This window comes from Nuphar pumila, chromosome 4, assembly GCF_984573655.1.
Source record: "Nuphar pumila chromosome 4, dmNupPumi1.hap1.1, whole genome shotgun sequence".
NCBI lineage: Eukaryota > Viridiplantae > Streptophyta > Magnoliopsida > Nymphaeales > Nymphaeaceae > Nuphar > Nuphar pumila.
The window spans coordinates 130,884,577-130,901,133 of NC_143252.1; the positions used below are offsets into that span (position 1 = coordinate 130,884,577).

General features: G+C 35.6%; 1 protein-coding gene across 2 annotated transcripts in view; it reads left to right on the top strand.

Annotated features, from left to right (window-relative positions):
* The window catches only part of LOC149841069 (polyadenylate-binding protein-interacting protein 3-like), a 23,377-nt gene extending 7,119 nt beyond the window's left edge, over positions 1 to 16,258 (top strand). Inside the window, exons 4-8 of one of the 2 annotated variants that reach the window (XM_090003572.1) lie at positions 3,895 to 4,115; positions 4,254 to 4,400; positions 14,493 to 14,588; positions 14,754 to 14,816; positions 15,959 to 16,258. In XM_090003572.1, coding sequence (XP_089859698.1) covers positions 3,895 to 4,115; positions 4,254 to 4,400; positions 14,493 to 14,588; positions 14,754 to 14,816; positions 15,959 to 15,976 — 545 coding nt within the window. In that variant the 3' untranslated portion in view covers positions 15,977 to 16,258. The remainder of the gene's footprint in view (positions 1 to 3,894; positions 4,116 to 4,253; positions 4,401 to 14,492; positions 14,589 to 14,753; positions 14,817 to 15,958) is intronic. The other variant, XM_090003573.1, reaches the window with a different exon arrangement.
* The last annotated feature ends 299 nt before the right edge of the window (positions 16,259 to 16,557 follow it).

Sequence of the window (16,557 nt, forward strand, 5' to 3'; positions counted from 1 at the left end):
TACCTATGTCACATGAGTATGGGTACGAGTACGAGTATGAGTGTGAGTACAAAGGGTACAACACGACAAGTTCAAAAAATGTGGGTACAGGGACACGACCATATATATATCACTGTCACCGATATCGGCAATATTTTGAAAGTATCGTGAGAAATAGTAATATTTTAAGGTAGCCAATATTAAAGGTAATATCACACAATATTTTTAAAATATCGCCAAAAGACAAAATATCACGATATTTTTTGGAAAAAACTTCTTCTTTTTTTAATTTTAAGGTTTCATTTCCTATTTTTTTGTTTCTTTTATATTTTAAAACCTTTAAAACATGTTTATTTGTATTTTAGAAAGAAAAATAATGCAAAACTTATTGTTTTCTTAGCTTTTTTGTTATTATTATTTTTTTTTAATTTTTTTTCGAGATTTATCAACTTTTGAAAATCTCTCCGAGAAATACCCTCGTCGAGAAATTACCTTTAATGATATAGGTGACTATATATATATATATATATATATATATATATATATAATGTGTGTGTGTGGGGGGGGGGGGTGTTTGTTTTATTTAAAAATGTTTCAAAGGACATGTTTGTGTTTTTTCTTTTTTATAAGGTGTAAAATGTTTTTTTTTTAAAACAGGGGAATGGAAAAGTGCAACTGGAGTGTTGTGCGATCGTAGAATGCCATTGCGGTTGAAGGGAAAGTTTTATAGGACGACAATTAGACCCGCTTTACTATATGGTACGGAATGTTGGGTTGCCAAGAGACATCATTTTCAAAAAATGAGTGTAACTGAGATGCATATGCTTTGATGGATGTGTGGAAATACACTAAAAGATAAGATTCGGAACGAGGAAATACGTAAGAAGGTAGGTGTTGCATCCATTGAAAATAAGATGAGTGAGAATCGTTTACGATGGTTTGGGCATATTCGGCGAAGGCCTAATGATGCTCCGGTTAGAAAGATGGAGAAATGGGAAAATATATTAGCTAAAAAAGGTCGGGGTAGGCCTAAGAAGACTTGGATGGAGATGATAAGAAAGGATATGAATGCTTTGAACCTCACCGAGGACATGACATTGGATAGAAATGATTGGAGGAGAAGGATTCATGTGGAGGACCCACAATGATTTTCTTTTTGGTTCATATCGCCGACCCCAATTGTTTGGGATGAAGGCGTTGTTGTTGTTGTTGGGGATTGAAAATTTGTTTTTTATTTTTAAGGGAAGGGGTTACTTCCCGTTCCCATTCCCATCATCTCTCTCTCTCTCTTGATCTCGATGTGAAGAAGAAGAACGAGGAGGAGGAGCCACTGCTGTTGCTCTTTCTATCTCTCTCTCACTCGATCTCGATATGTGACATAGGGGCCTACCCAATCTGACTAGGTAAAACACACACACACACACACACACACAGCCTCTCCGCACCCAAGTTTTTTGAAAGTGCCGCATTGCCGAACCCGCACCTATGTGACATAGATATATATGTATGTATATATAAAGAAAGAAAATTTTACTAAACCTCAATAGTAGAAGTGAACAAAATTATGCTTTAAGTGACAAGTCACCCCAGCTTGCAGCTCATGGTATAGATGCCATACAATGAGTATGACATGTCCACTCTTCCCCATTTTGAGTAAGGCAGCGTATTTAAGTAGTATTTTAGACGGTGATGTACTCTTTGGGTTTCTGCATAAATCCTGTTGAAACTCGAAAGCCTTCTCATTCCTTTCTCTCCATGCGAACCACCAATTTTAAAACAGCCAGGCTCTCCAAATGTAACATCAGCACAAACCTTTCCTTTTATGCCCAACCAGCGAAAATAAGTGAATGGAAATTGTAATGTTGAGAGAGAGACCAGTCATTATGCTCTATATGAGAAAGAAAAAGAAGACTTTTTGCATTAATCTGGAAATTGTAATGTTGCCTACCTGTATGGATTTCTGACCTCGCGATATTGAAAAAGGTTGGAAAAACTCCCATTTCCAGATTAATGCAAAAGTCTTCTTCTTTCTCATATAGAGCACAATGACTGGTCTCTCTCTCTCTCTCTCTCTCTCTCTCTCTCTCTCTCTATATATATATATATATATATATATATATATATATATATATATATATATATATACTTTACTGACTCAATCTGACCGCATAGATGTGTTCAGGATGGTTTGTTTGCTAAGGATCAAACCTTGGGTTGTATTATTTCAATCCAAAAATATATTTTTTTGAGTCATGAGATTTTAGTGCATTGTGGACTGTTAATTTTTAAAGCCCTTAAAAAACTTGCTTATGTGTCACAATTATATGATTTAAAACTCATTTCCCACTAAACAAAACTTGTAGATCACATTCATAAGATTTAATCTACAAAAGAAATCTAAAACCTATGATTTCCAGCTCAATAGTTCCATATAATTATTTGCCTTTAGTAGCACCAAATTATTAACTTCATATATATATATATATATATGCTGACTACTGTATGTACAATCTAGTTGGAAAATCATAAGTGCAAGTTGTATCACTCAATCTGACCTCATAGATGTGTTGTGCATGGTTTGTTTGTCAAGGTGATCTTTGAATTATCTTTCTTTTTGATGTAAAAGTATAATTTTTTTGAGTCATGAAATTTTGATACATTATGGATTGCTCATTTTTGAAGCCCTTGGAAAAACAACTTACATGTAAAAACATGATCCAAAACCTATTTGTACTAAAGAAACTACATAGATCACATCTATAAGGTTAAAACCTACCAAAAAAACGGAAAAATGTGAAGTGTTGTTTTCTACCAGATTGCATTTACAAACGACTAAATTCTATATATATGTGTGTGTGCATGTGCCTGTGTGGTGCACAATCTTTTTTTGATTACATAGTCATGCTAATGTAAAATAAAAACATGCATTGCATTTATGAGGGTTACCTTACCGTTTGTTTGCGTTTATTATGGTTAATGAGATGAAGGATTTCAAAGCTTCGTGTTAACAAATTCAATACATGTTCTTTTTTCTAAGATCTAATGGTTCACAATAGGGAGCAAGTTCACTTAGTGCACCCTATCATTATATATATATATATAGCGATAATATTCTGATATTTTTTGAGATTTTTTTTTAAGGTTTTCATTTCCTATTTTTTTGTTTCTTTTATATTTTAAAACCTTTAAAACATGTTTATTTATATTTTTGAAAGAAAATAATGCAAAACTTATTATTTTCTTAGTTTTTTTGTTGTTATTTATTTATTTTTTCAATTTTTAAACTCTCTAAGAAATACCCTCACCAAGAAACTACCTTTAACAATACAGGTGGCTATATATATATATATATATATATATATATATATATATATATATATATATATATATATATATATATATATATATATATATATATATATATATATATGTGTTCTTTATAATTTATTTAGTAAGAAATATGCTTTGCACGAAGACTATATGCCATCTAGACATGTTTTTCGAAATGTGAAAAATCGACTGCTCAAAATACATTTAAAAACTTTATAATACAAAGTATTGTGGGTCGTCGATTTTTAGCGCTTTTAAAAACACATCTAAATATCTAAAATTCATAATCTAAAACTGTGGCTTACTAAATGAATGTGAAAAATCCAATATGTAAAGTCTGATTGATGAAAAACTCGATCATTAGGGAAGGAACGCCGCCGATCGTCATCAGTTGTAGATTTTGGACCTTCCTTTGGTAGGACGGTCCCCATTCCCTATCTCTATCTATCTATCTCTATATATATATGTATATATACTTGTGGTGCTTCTTTGATACCAATGCTGTTTCATATTCTCCCCTTTCTTCATTAATGATGCCAATTGGATTTAACAATAACTATGATTTGTCCACCCTGACAAATCCAGAAAGCTCATGTTCTTCGGGAGAGATTTCAGATTCTCTGGCATCTGGAAAGGAAAGGTTGCCTGTTCAAGTTGGGAATAGTTGGTCTAGAACTGGGAGTTCAACATCATCCACTTCTGAGTGTGTGCCTTCTGCCTCTGTTTCAAGTCGTCCTGCACTGTCTCCAAGCTCATCAGTGGATTCATTATCTTCAGAAAAATTAACATTAAATCCTCATGCCAAGGTGACAATCTCTCTCTCTCTCTCTCTCTCTCTCTCTCTCTCTCTCTCTCTCTCTCTCTCTCTCTCTCTCATATGAAATTGCGGAAGCTTAATGGGAATGTTCTACTAACCTGTTTTCTTTGTTCCTGCCATGATCTAGGAGTTTAAGCTGAACCCTAATGCAAAGAGTTTCAACCCATTTGTGACTCCCTTAAGACCTACTGCTCCTGTATCTGATGGCTCTTTTTATTTGCCTACTAATGTATCTTCTTTTCCACATATGCATGGCCTACCAATCGGCCTAGAGGTGAGATCTTAAATTCAATTGATTTTTGTCATTTGTTATGTGCACGATATGCTTTCTGCTTTTTGTGGTGTCTTGAGGAATGTTACAAGTGGATTATCATCTGCAAGAAATTAATGCTGACAGTAATCTATTATTGTTATCTTCAAGTAGAATCACACTGTATACTTAAACAAGTAACCAAAAAAAATATTTTCTTGGAAATTCCTGTTGCTGGTGGATCTGGTAACAAAATTCTGTGGTTGACAGGAATTTAGGGTTTCATATTGGACCACTGTTCTGTATCTAAGACTTGTCCATTTGTTTAACATCATACGTATTATTACTTGCTAGCAAATGCTCTGGTTGTGTTGGGTACACAATGTTATGTTTAGAAGCCTTTTTGGGGAACATCTTTGATAAACTTGATCTCCATCTGGGTTTAGTCAAAGATCAAGCGTATAGTAGTTTTGCAATTGCATCCAAGTTGAACCATATTTCTGATTTAATTTTGCTGACATCATAAATAAGTTGGTGCACACCATATCCCAAACTGGTTATCTGTAAATACGTCAGATCTAGTTCCAACTTCCAAGTCTGACTTGGTTCAACCAAGTCATTCTCCCAATCCATATCTGCATCTCTTTCTCTCTCTCAAGTTTGATCAGGATCTATTTGGATCTAGGAATTCATATCTTGGTTTGAATTCAAGCTGTGATGAATTAAAATGCTCTCAGCTTATATTTTCACTTGAGATGCTCAACACCAGCAGTATAGAATGGAGGATGGGTAAGACCTGCAACCTAAACTATGGAGGCTAGGTTGTTATTTAATAAGAAAAGAGCAAGAAAAAGTAACAAAAACACAAGAAAAAATAGCCAAAAAGGTAGTTTACATATACATTCTTAAAGTATTGAGAAATTATGTTTAATCACTTGTTTAAAAAAATTTAACTTTTAGTGCCCAATGTTTGAATAAATTGCCATTTGTCTGCTTCTGTTAGTCTACATCTAATTAATAGTCATTCTATACCAGCAGTATATAATGGAGGATGGGTAAGACCTGCAACCTAAACTATGGAGGCTAGGTTGTTATTTAATAAGAAAAGAAAACAAGAAAAACTAACAAAAAAGCAAGAAATAGTAACAAAAAGGTAGTTTACATTATACATTCTTAAAGTATTGAGAAATTACGTCTACTCGAGTTTTAAAAGTGCCCAATGTTTCAAGAAATTGCCATTTGTCTGCTTCTGTTAGTCTACATCTAATTAATGGCCAATAACTCTTTACCTTGATAATTAATTACAAAACATGACAGTTTTGACCTTTCTCTTTCTTTGAATTATTGGATGCCTCAAAGCAGGCACCTCAAACTTAGCTCCTTATTAACCAGTGTATAGAACAAAACTTTGAGCTTATATTATGTCTATTGTTGACTTGTTAATTTTTTTTTTGTTTACATGATTTTATTTTTTTTATATTGTTCATTCACATTGTTAGTTGTATGGTTTGTTTATTCAATTGTTTATTTATTCTTTATTTTATCAGATTATTTAATATAATTTCTTTACAGTGTTCGACGACATGTTATGTTTTGTCTATTGCTTATTGTTGATTGATTTTGTGTTGTATATATGTTTGTTATTAATTTTAGCAGTTTGTTTACATACTTTGTGTGTTTTTTTGTTTTTTTTATTTGGGGTACTGCCTAGGCCCCGCCTAGTCTTTTTAGGAGCTCACCGCCTAGGCTTCGCCTAGCGCATTTGACAACTAAGTCTCTAGGCCTCTTGATCTTAAGTTAGTCACCTCATACCTTTTCTCAGGCTTCTTCAACTGCTCATCCTGCAGTTGGGAAGTGGCTGTGGCATTGCTGATGCCCATGTTGTTGTTGAAGAAACTTCTTACTTCTTCTTGGGTTCGGCAAAGCTCAGATTAAGTGCACCGTCTTCCTTCCTATTGGGCTCAGCAAAACTCAAATTAAGTGCACCCATCTTCCTTTCTTCATAGGTGGGTTCCTTGATGATTATCATTGACAAAGCCTGAGCCTCTCTCTCTCATATAAATAGGATTTTGCAATTTTTCCTTACTAGGATTTTGCATCATTATCTTTCACTTTTACTCATTCAATTATTTCCCCAAGAATCATTTTGAAATTATTCTATTTAATAGTTGAAAACCCATGACAAATTGCTCATCATTTGGCATCAAATGTGGAACTTCACTTTACCTTGCATAGTACACCACAAGCCAGTTATATGAATGAAGAATGTGCTAGCTTATACTCATAAAAGCTGATGGAGCAGAATTTTCTCTTTCTAAGGTCAAAAGTTTTCAATATACATCTTGTTATATACCACTTTGATTCTTTGTAATCCCACTAATTTTTTTGACGTATCAACATTTCATATTCCCAAATCTAGTGAGACAGTTGTTTGTGAAATGAAATGGGGATCTTCGAAACACGAGCTTTGATTAACAAGAGCAAGTGTCAAGAATGACACTAAAGCATAACCCTTAAAAAGGGTATAACTGGAAACAAAATAAAAATAAAAATGTATTCTTTATTGATATGAAAAACCAATTGCTTAAGAAGCATTGGAGTAAAATACAAGAGGGGCTGCACCCCTTTATATACACAGCTGAAAGAGGACTCAATAGAGCTGTTGGGCACAGTCCAACAGCTCTATTTAGAGCTGTTGGAATGTGTCAGTCCAACAGCTCTATTGCTAGTCAAGTCTGGACAGGACTTGACTAGCAACAGTCATTCTAGTTCAAACTGAACTAGATGACATAAAGACAAAAAATAAAAATAAAGGAAAAAAAATACAGAAAAGAAAGAAATTAAAAATGTATTTATATATATATATATATATAATAATATAATATTATTATATATACATATATGTACAGTTTTACATTTTAACACTCCCCCTCAAACTTACGGTACAATGAGCGAAAGTTTGTCTAAGAGAAAGTGAAATCGGGGAGCAGCGAGAGGCTTTGTAAAGAGGTCTGCTAACTGATATTCTGAAGTGACATATGGCAGATCAATTATCCCGTGTAGATATTCCTCTCTGACGTAGTGACAATCCATTTCGATGTGTTTGGTGCGTTCGTGGAATGTTCTGTTACTGGCAATGTAGATCGCACTTTTGTTGTCACAACACATTTGTGAAGCCTTTGTTGCTTCAACTCCCATGTCAGCAAGCAGTCGTCGGAGCCAAACTACTTCCATGGTCGTGGTTGCCATGGCTCTGTATTCAGCTTCGGTGGATGAGAGAGATACCTTCTGCTGCTTTTTACACCTCCACGAGATTAATGATTCCCCTAAAAAGACACAAAAGCCAGTGGTTGAGTGTCTGTTATTGGGATCACCTCCCCAATTAGCATCAGTATATGCAATTAAATCAAGAGAAGAGGAGGAAGATAAGAAAAGTCCTCGTGAAAGAGAGGACTTGATGTATCTGATAATACGCATGACTGCTCCCATATGAACAGAAGTAGGGGCATGTTGAAATTGACTTGCTGTATGAACAGCATGTGCTATATCTGGTCTGGTAATGGATAGATAGGAAAGTGCCCCGACAAGCTGTCTGTAAGGAGTAGGGTCTGCAAGAAGTTCTCCATCATCAACCTTCATTTTAACATTAACAACTTCTGGAGTGTCAACTTTCTTATCATCAGTAATACCAGACCTGAAAACAATATCAAAAGCAAATTTAGTCTGAGATAATAAATATCCTCTAGGAGAATAAGCAACTTCAATGCCTAAAAAATATCTCAACAAGCCCAAATCAGTCATTTCAAAATGAGATTTAAGAAGTGTTTTGATTGTTTCAACTCCCTGTTTATCGCTTCCGGTGATGATCATATCATCCACATAGAGAAGAAGCACAATGATCCCTGCATCAGAATTCTTAATAAACAAAGCAGTGTCAGTTAAACAGAATTGAAAACCAATATCAATCATAACACGACTAAACCTATCATACCAAGCTTTTGGTGCTTGTTTAAGTCCATAAAAAGCTTTTTCTAAGCGAAGGATTTTACCCTTAGGAATACTTAGACCAGGAGGGGGTTCCATATATACTTCTTCAACTAGCTTTCCATTTAAAAAAGCATTTTTGACATCCATTTGAAAAATAGACCATTTTTTGATAGAAGCTAAGGCAATTAAGGTTCGGACAGTAGTCATACGAGCCACCGGAGCAAAGGTTTCTTCATAATCAATCCCATATTCTTGGGCATAACCTTTGGCTACTAAACGGGCTTTATATCTTTCAAGAGTACCATCACTCTTGGTTTTAATTTTATAAACCCATCGACATCCTATAGTTTTCTTCCCTGGAGGAAGATCTTGAATATTCCATGTAGAAGCCTTTTCAAGTGCATCTAATTCAACTTTCATGGCTTCTATCCATTTGATATCATTTTTTGCTTGAAAATATGTGGATGGTTCTTCATATGAGTGAATTAATGCAATAATTGCCCTATATGTGGGTGAGAAAGACTCGTATGATACAAACTTTTCTGGAGGCCTCGAGATTCGGGATGATTGTCTAGTTGGAATGTTAGAATATTTCTCAAGTGCACATGGAGTATTAGACTCTTGTCGCCTGGAATATTGAATACTAGTATCTCTATGAACTTCTTCATTTTCAACATTAAGATCAATAATTCTTGGATCATCATCAAAGTTACAATCAAGGTCATATTTACCAGATGTTGATGTTAGATCTAGCAAAAAGGAGTACTCAGTGACGTCTTTTAATTTTTTAAAATCAAAGAAGCTCTCCTTTTCAAGAAAGGAAACATTTCTAGACACATATAGTTTATTATTTTTGAAGTCAAAACATCTATAACCTTTCTGGTTTTCAGCATATCCTAAAAAGGCACAGGGAATCGCACGAGGGGAAAGTTTATCATTTTTGTCAGTAAATATGAAACATTTGCACCCAAATATTCTTAATCTAGAGTAGTCTGGAGAAATGTTCATAAGTTTTTCAATGGGAGTGATATTTTGTAACGAAGAAGATGGCATCCTATTAATGAGATAGGTGGCAGTTAAGGCAGCTTCTGCCCAAAAGTCTTTAGGGACTTTATTTGCTATTAATAAAGTTCTAGTGGTTTCTATAATATGGCGATGTTTTCGTTCTGCCAGTCTATTTTGTTGAGGTGTATAAGGACAAGATCTTTGATGTGTGATGCCATGCAATTTAAGATAATTTTGAAAATCTGTGGATAAAAACTCTCCCCCTGAATCTGTGCGAAAAATAGTAATATCATTTTGAAATTTGTTTTTAACCATATTATGAAAAGTTTGAAAGTATGAAAATACTTCAGACTTATGTTTGAGAAAGTACATCCACGTATGTCGGGAGAAATCATCGACAAAAATAACATAGTAAACAAATCCTCCTTTAGAAATTACTGGTGCAGGACCCCAAACATCCGAGTGTATTAATTCAAGTGGTCTTGAAGAGAAAAAGGTTCTGTTCTGAAATGGTAATCTTTTCATTTTGCCGAGAATACAATCTTTACAATCAAATGATTCAGAGTTACAAAAATTCCCTAGATTTGGAAAATGTTGGATTTTGGCTATATGTGGGTGACCAAGTCTCTTATGCCACAGTTCCAACTCTATTTTTTGAATATTATAACAAAAAGCTTTCTTCGGCATTTCCAAAAAGTCCATGTGATAGAGTCCTCCTTCTCTATGGCCTTCCCCAATCAGCTTGCCTGACTGGCGATCCTGTACCCAACAACCATGAGAAGAAAAAGAAATATTACACCCATAATCAGAAATTTGAGATACAGATAAAAGATTTAAATTTAATTTGGGAACATGTCTAATTTCTGGAATAAAAAAATTTTTGTTTTATAAATTTTTTCAAAATCTCCTATTCCTTCTATTTCAAGAGAAGTCCCATCAGCAGTAAAGACCTTTGACACACTTGTTTTATTTTTAACACATTTGGATAGACTTTGATTATTTGGGGTCATATGAAAAGATGCACCAGAGTCAAGAAGCCAAGAAATTTTACCTAAATCAGAAAAAGATGAGGCTGCTGCGCCGGTTGAAGCTTCAGATGAGGAAGAGGCACCTTTGATGAGAGGCTGAAGGATCTCCATTAGTTGGGCCAGGGAAACTGGTGCATCCTGATCTTTAGGCTCCGATCCAGCAATTGCAGCTCTTTTTTCTCTCAGCTCCTTAAGTTTGGGACATTGTGGCCTGTAGTGTCCCGGTTCATGACAGTGATGACAAATAACTTTCTTCTTATCATAGTCACCATTTTGTCGGTTAAAGTGAGGAGGCCTATATGATCGAACATGATTCCCTGGTCTAGACACGGCTAAAACGGAATCATCTTCAATTTTTAAAGAACCTTTTCGGAGACGATTTTCTTCCATTGTTAACTCTTCAATAGTTTCAACAATAGAAGGAATTTTTCCCCGGTGAAGTAGGGCCGATTTAGTGGTTTCAAATTCCGGCCTTAATCCAGTGATAAACTGGTAAAAATGTTCAACATCGAGTTGTTTCTGACGAAGCTCGATGTCTTCGGCACAATGCCACTTTGGTTCTAAAAGGGAAAGTTCTTCCCAAAGTTCGGACAACCCATTGTAATATTCACGAATAGTTTTGTCTCCTTGTGTCATCATTCGAACTTTTTCTTGGAGGTTGCACATGTGTGCAATATCTTTAAGGGAATACATATTCTTAAGGTATTCCCATGCCTTATCGGCATGATCAAATTTGGCAAGACTTGAGCATTTTTTAATGTCAACGCTATTGATAAGCCATGACATTATCTTCGCATGAGATATTCTCCATTCTTTCCATTTCTTCTCGTATGAGGCAATAGCCTTGATTTTCTCTTCTTTCGATAGAGGGACGTCTTTATCTCCCTCCTTTTTAGTAAGAGATAGCTTAGGTTCCGAATCGGAACCATCCACAATCCCCCATAAGCCTTTTCCCCATATATGGTGCTTCATGATTGAAGCCCATGTTACATAGTTCGTATCGCTTAGTTTCATAGGCATGATGGTGACTTTATCATTGTCATCCATCGATTACAAGGAGAGAAAGAATAGGGATAGAAGAGAAACAAGAAGGAAAATGAGAAAGAAAGAAAAAAAAATACAACAAGATGTGAAATCTTCTCCAATGAAGTGATAAAACACTTCTCTTCAAGTGGCGAACACTTTTGCAAACGGGCACGGAAACCGAGGCAACTTTTCCTCAAGATTTAGTACTTCCGCGGCTCTGATACCATGAAATGAAATGGGGATCTTCGAAACACGAGCTTTGATTAACAAGAGCAAGTGTCAAGAATGACACTAAAGCATAACCCTTAAAAAGGGTATAACTGGAAACAAAATAAAAATAAAAATGTATTCTTTATTGATATGAAAAACCAATTGCTTAAGAAGCATTGGAGTAAAATACAAGAGGGGCTGCACCCCTTTATATACACAGCTGAAAGAGGACTCAATAGAGCTGTTGGGCACAGTCCAACAGCTCTATTTAGAGCTGTTGGAATGTGTCAGTCCAACAGCTCTATTGCTAGTCAAGTCTGGACAGGACTTGACTAGCAACAGTCATTCTAGTTCAAACTGAACTAGATGACATAAAGACAAAAAATAAAAATAAAGGAAAAAAAATACAGAAAAGAAAGAAATTAAAAATGTATTTATATATATATATATATATATATAATATTATTATATATACATATATGTACAGTTTTACATTTTAACAGTTTGGATGCAATTGGGATGGTTTCAAGCTCTCGGACTCTTGTACAAGCCACACATAGAAACTGTTCTGTGTAGAGATGCTTGCAGGAAAAGTGTCAGCATGATCTGATGTGGAACGTGAGATAATCCCAATGGAAATGCATCTGTTCTATACACCTTTTTACAGCATACCCAAGCTGCTGCCCCCTTGTCACACTTGAATCTTGAACACATCTCCAAATCCACTCAGCAACCACATTCGCATGTACAACAAAACAATATTTCTAGGACCAAAACGCACCTGCTCCAACCATCTGCCAGCTGCAAATGGGCAAATGAACACCATAAATCTTGAAAAAATCTTCAAAAACCTGCAAAAATGCTGATCTACGGAAGCCCTAAAAATTCTGGCTTGGACCCCACCCAGGTAGGTTGTGCGTGATGTCACATGCTGATGTCAGCATGGCAGCTACCTGGGTGCTGCTCTGATACCATGTTCAGCACCCAAATCAGTCTCTAGCTCTTGCAATCACGGACAGATGAAGAATGTATAAGATAGAGAAGATAGATAGATAAGAGAGAGAAAGAGAGATGAGGAACAGAGAGAGAGAGAGACGAAGAAAGGGAGAAGAGAGAGCACACTTTCTCGACTCCTCTAATTCCTTTTATTAAGTTTATGGAAACTTTTGAGTTAGGACAAAAAAGCCCTTACATGATTTCAAGAAGTACAAAAGACATTAAAAGGGTAAAAGGCAGCCTATGATAGTCAACAACTATGGACAATATTAGCCTCCTCTTCAACATAGGACACTTTCCTCCTGTAGCATAGTCTTTCATATGCCTTAGTTCCCTATGTCAGATGCAATTCATGTAGTGTCATGCATATCCATACAGGACTCCAGACTTGCTGGTATGTGCTTTCTCCTATCATGATCTGTGGAGGATCTAGTAGCCAAGACCACAGTATCACTAAAAGATATTTGCTAAGAGAATTATCTGACTGTCTTCAGCCATTAGCTCCACTAAGGGTAGACCTATGCAGTATCATACCATTCCCTCTATGAAACTCAGGTTGATGCACCATATGAAAATTATTGAATCCAAATTCTGTTCTTATATGTTCATATGCTTGACAAGATAAGACTTAAATGCCTACAAATAATATTTGTGAACACCAGATCCATGCATTATAAGATATCATCCCAAAGCTTCTGTATAAAAGAATTAAAACGTCTTGTATTTTTTTTTTCAATTTTTTGGTGCAATAGTGCTCCTTCAAAACCTTGTCACCTTGGGCAATTTGGAATTTGACTTTGATCTCATATCTTCTGCTAAAACATAAATAATGATCATTCTTGGTTCCTTGTTGGAAGTTATTGGATAATGTCTCTTCATCCTTTTATCAAGCCATGTGCCAAAGTTTTTCTTTGTCCCTGATTGACATAATTCATGAAAGGCCAATATGAATAATGGATCCACTAAGTTTCATTAGTGTAATTTAAATGGATCTAGAATATCTGTTAAATATGTGAAGCTTATGGGAAGCAGCCATAGAAAAAGAAATGTCAGTCACAAACAGAAGCCAGCAACAACTTGGGTTACAAGTAAACCTTTGAAATGTCCATTCCACTGAGCAACAATGCTGCAAACTCCAAAATATCATAGGCATCCACTTAACTTATAGTCCCCATGCAGTTTGTTCATATGATTAAACCATTAGCACCTCACAATTCACACAAATTATTGGCATAGTGATGATCATAGGTCAGAAAATGGCAAACAATAAAGGACCTAAATGGGCAGAGTATGACCCATCTCAACCTGGGAAGAAAATATGGACAAATAAGAGTTACAATTTTGGGACAATCTCATTTTCTCCAATCAAATGTAATGACCGTGACAATGTACCATCCAACTAGGAAATTGATAACAACTGAACCAATATAGTTCTCTATGATCTGGACTAAGTATCTGTTAGCTGCTAAAACCGCAGCCTTGTAAAAGTGCCCAGATGTTGTGACCTACATCTTCCTCCTTTTTTTTTCTATTTTATATGCTTTGGAAGAAAACAATTAGAGATTCTGAATGAAGCTTTTTGTTGGGTTGTTTTGGCTGTTTCCAGAAATACTTGGTGTTCTAAATTAAGAATTCCTCATAAAATGCTTATGGAGAACTTATGCCTGTAGATGAAATCTAATCACTGAGGGGTTTGATAGGATGACATAGAACTGTGTTTCTATTGTGGTGTATATTTCACAAAAAAACAAAGGGGTGATTCATGACCCCACAAATATTATAATTTTTTTTAAGCTTGTGTCTTGTTTCATCACTATACAACTTTAGTCTTCAAGCTGAAATTTACAGTTACCATGTTTTACAGGTTGGTCACTCCTTTGGGGGGCATCAGCCCATTGTATACAATGCCCAGGCTGCACCAATGCCATCTCCTCAAGGATATTATCCAAATGGCCCTATGGTATCTTATGAAAATGACACACCAGCTTTGCACTTGTGGAATCTTGGGTTATTTGTTTATGATTGAAATGCATTTTTGCAATTATAAATCAAACTCCTGCACGTCCATTTAAGTTCTTTCTGTTGCAAATTTTTTTTCTTTTAACATTTACTTATCTATTGGCAGTACGGGCAGCAGATGTTTATAGGTCAGCCTAGGCAAGTCTTATACATGCCTAGTTATCCTCCTGTAAGGCATCTTTTATACATTATACTCTCTATCTGCTGTTTTTCCATGTATTTTGGTGGAAATAGTCTCTTTTTCTCTCTACAGCACCATTGTCATTCTGCTAGATACTTTAACATTTTTGTACAACTTTGGTATGATATTTCTTCATCACACAAAAAAAAAGCTTATTAGCATTGCTTCAGATATTACAATTTCTTCAGCTTATTCTACCTTGTGTTCCTATAATACTTGATGTTAAGATCCAATTATTGATTCTTGGAACCCACATAAATACAGTTTTAACAAAACTGTCTAGGTCATTGTTTTCCATAATCACAAGTGTGACCAAAACAAACATACCTTAAAGCTATTGGTGGTGGCTTGTTCAATTGACATGGCTGGCCATCTCATCATATTTTAGAACGTGCTCTAGACTGCTCCATGTTTTTGTCATTTAAGGAAAAGAAAAACAAACTACTAACCATAGGCGTAGAGCATTGGAATTTCTAGTTGTATTTGTTCATTCCGTACTACATGCTTGGCATTGTGCTCTGTTCATGCTAGCATTGTAGGCCTGTAGCTGTGCAGGTGGCTTTCCTGCATGGGTGCGTGTAGCACCTGACCCAGAATACCTGGTGATGGACATGAGACTCAGCATTATTTGTGTCAATGCCAAGCCAACTTGAGTAACAGAGGTTGGGTTTGGGATATAATTTGTTTGGTATCCTATCCAACCTGGCAGACGCAAGTATTTTGTGTATACTTTTTGGTGAAAATATTCATTTTAAATTTTCCTGAAATTATACAGGACGGGTTTGATTCATTTTCTTGATGCAACTTAATCCTGTCTGGTATTGGAACCTGACTGGTTATTCGGGTAAACCCTGATTTCAAACAAACCGTACCTGTTGAAGGCCCTACATGCATGTGTGCGAGTGATGCAGTAGTAGTCATATTTGTGATTTTTGTTTTGCAATTTACCTTACAGCTATTTCAGCATTTCTTGTGCTTACTGTCTGGTACATCCAACTGCACTAGGCGAGCAATATATATGATTATAGTGCAACTTTTTTTTTCTCCATTCTCATTAATCTTTTTGTACTGTTCTCATCATCCTCATTCTTTTTTATGCTGACAGTATCTGCTCTAACTGCTACTGACAGGAATTGCAGTTCAAATGAAGGAGGTACTAGTCCACACTCTCATACTCGTTGGCATGGTCTCCCAACCATACGTGCATAATAGTCTTTCTTTTAGGTGGCTCAAGGAATTCTTTAAGAAAAGATTATGAAAAAATAATTATACGTTTGGCAAGGACCATAGGGTTCATGGTGTTGCTTGGACTGTGCTGTCCTGAATGTGGGAATGTTGATTGCGGACATTTATCATTATAGTGTTGTAAATTCCACGGGCATGTTGTATTAAAGTCATTGATCAAGTTCATATCCCTTGTTTTGCGTTAACTTTTGCATTAGCTCGTCTACCACAAATAACCATGTGTCATTATCTGTTGCTGTCTACCTGCCCTCTATTCCTGCATTTGTTTATGTTGGTAGATGATTCTAGTAGCATTTGATGCTGCCGTGAATGTTGCTGCGATTGTCTGGATCGATGATGTGCACAGGTTTTGGAGTTACTCTTAACCATTTTCGGGTTTAGGTGCGAATTCAGATATAGTATGCATCCGAGCTAGTATTAGCATGTATGATATTAGTCCTGCGAATCAGTGTTGTCGGAATAGAATTGAGTCGAAACGGCACTC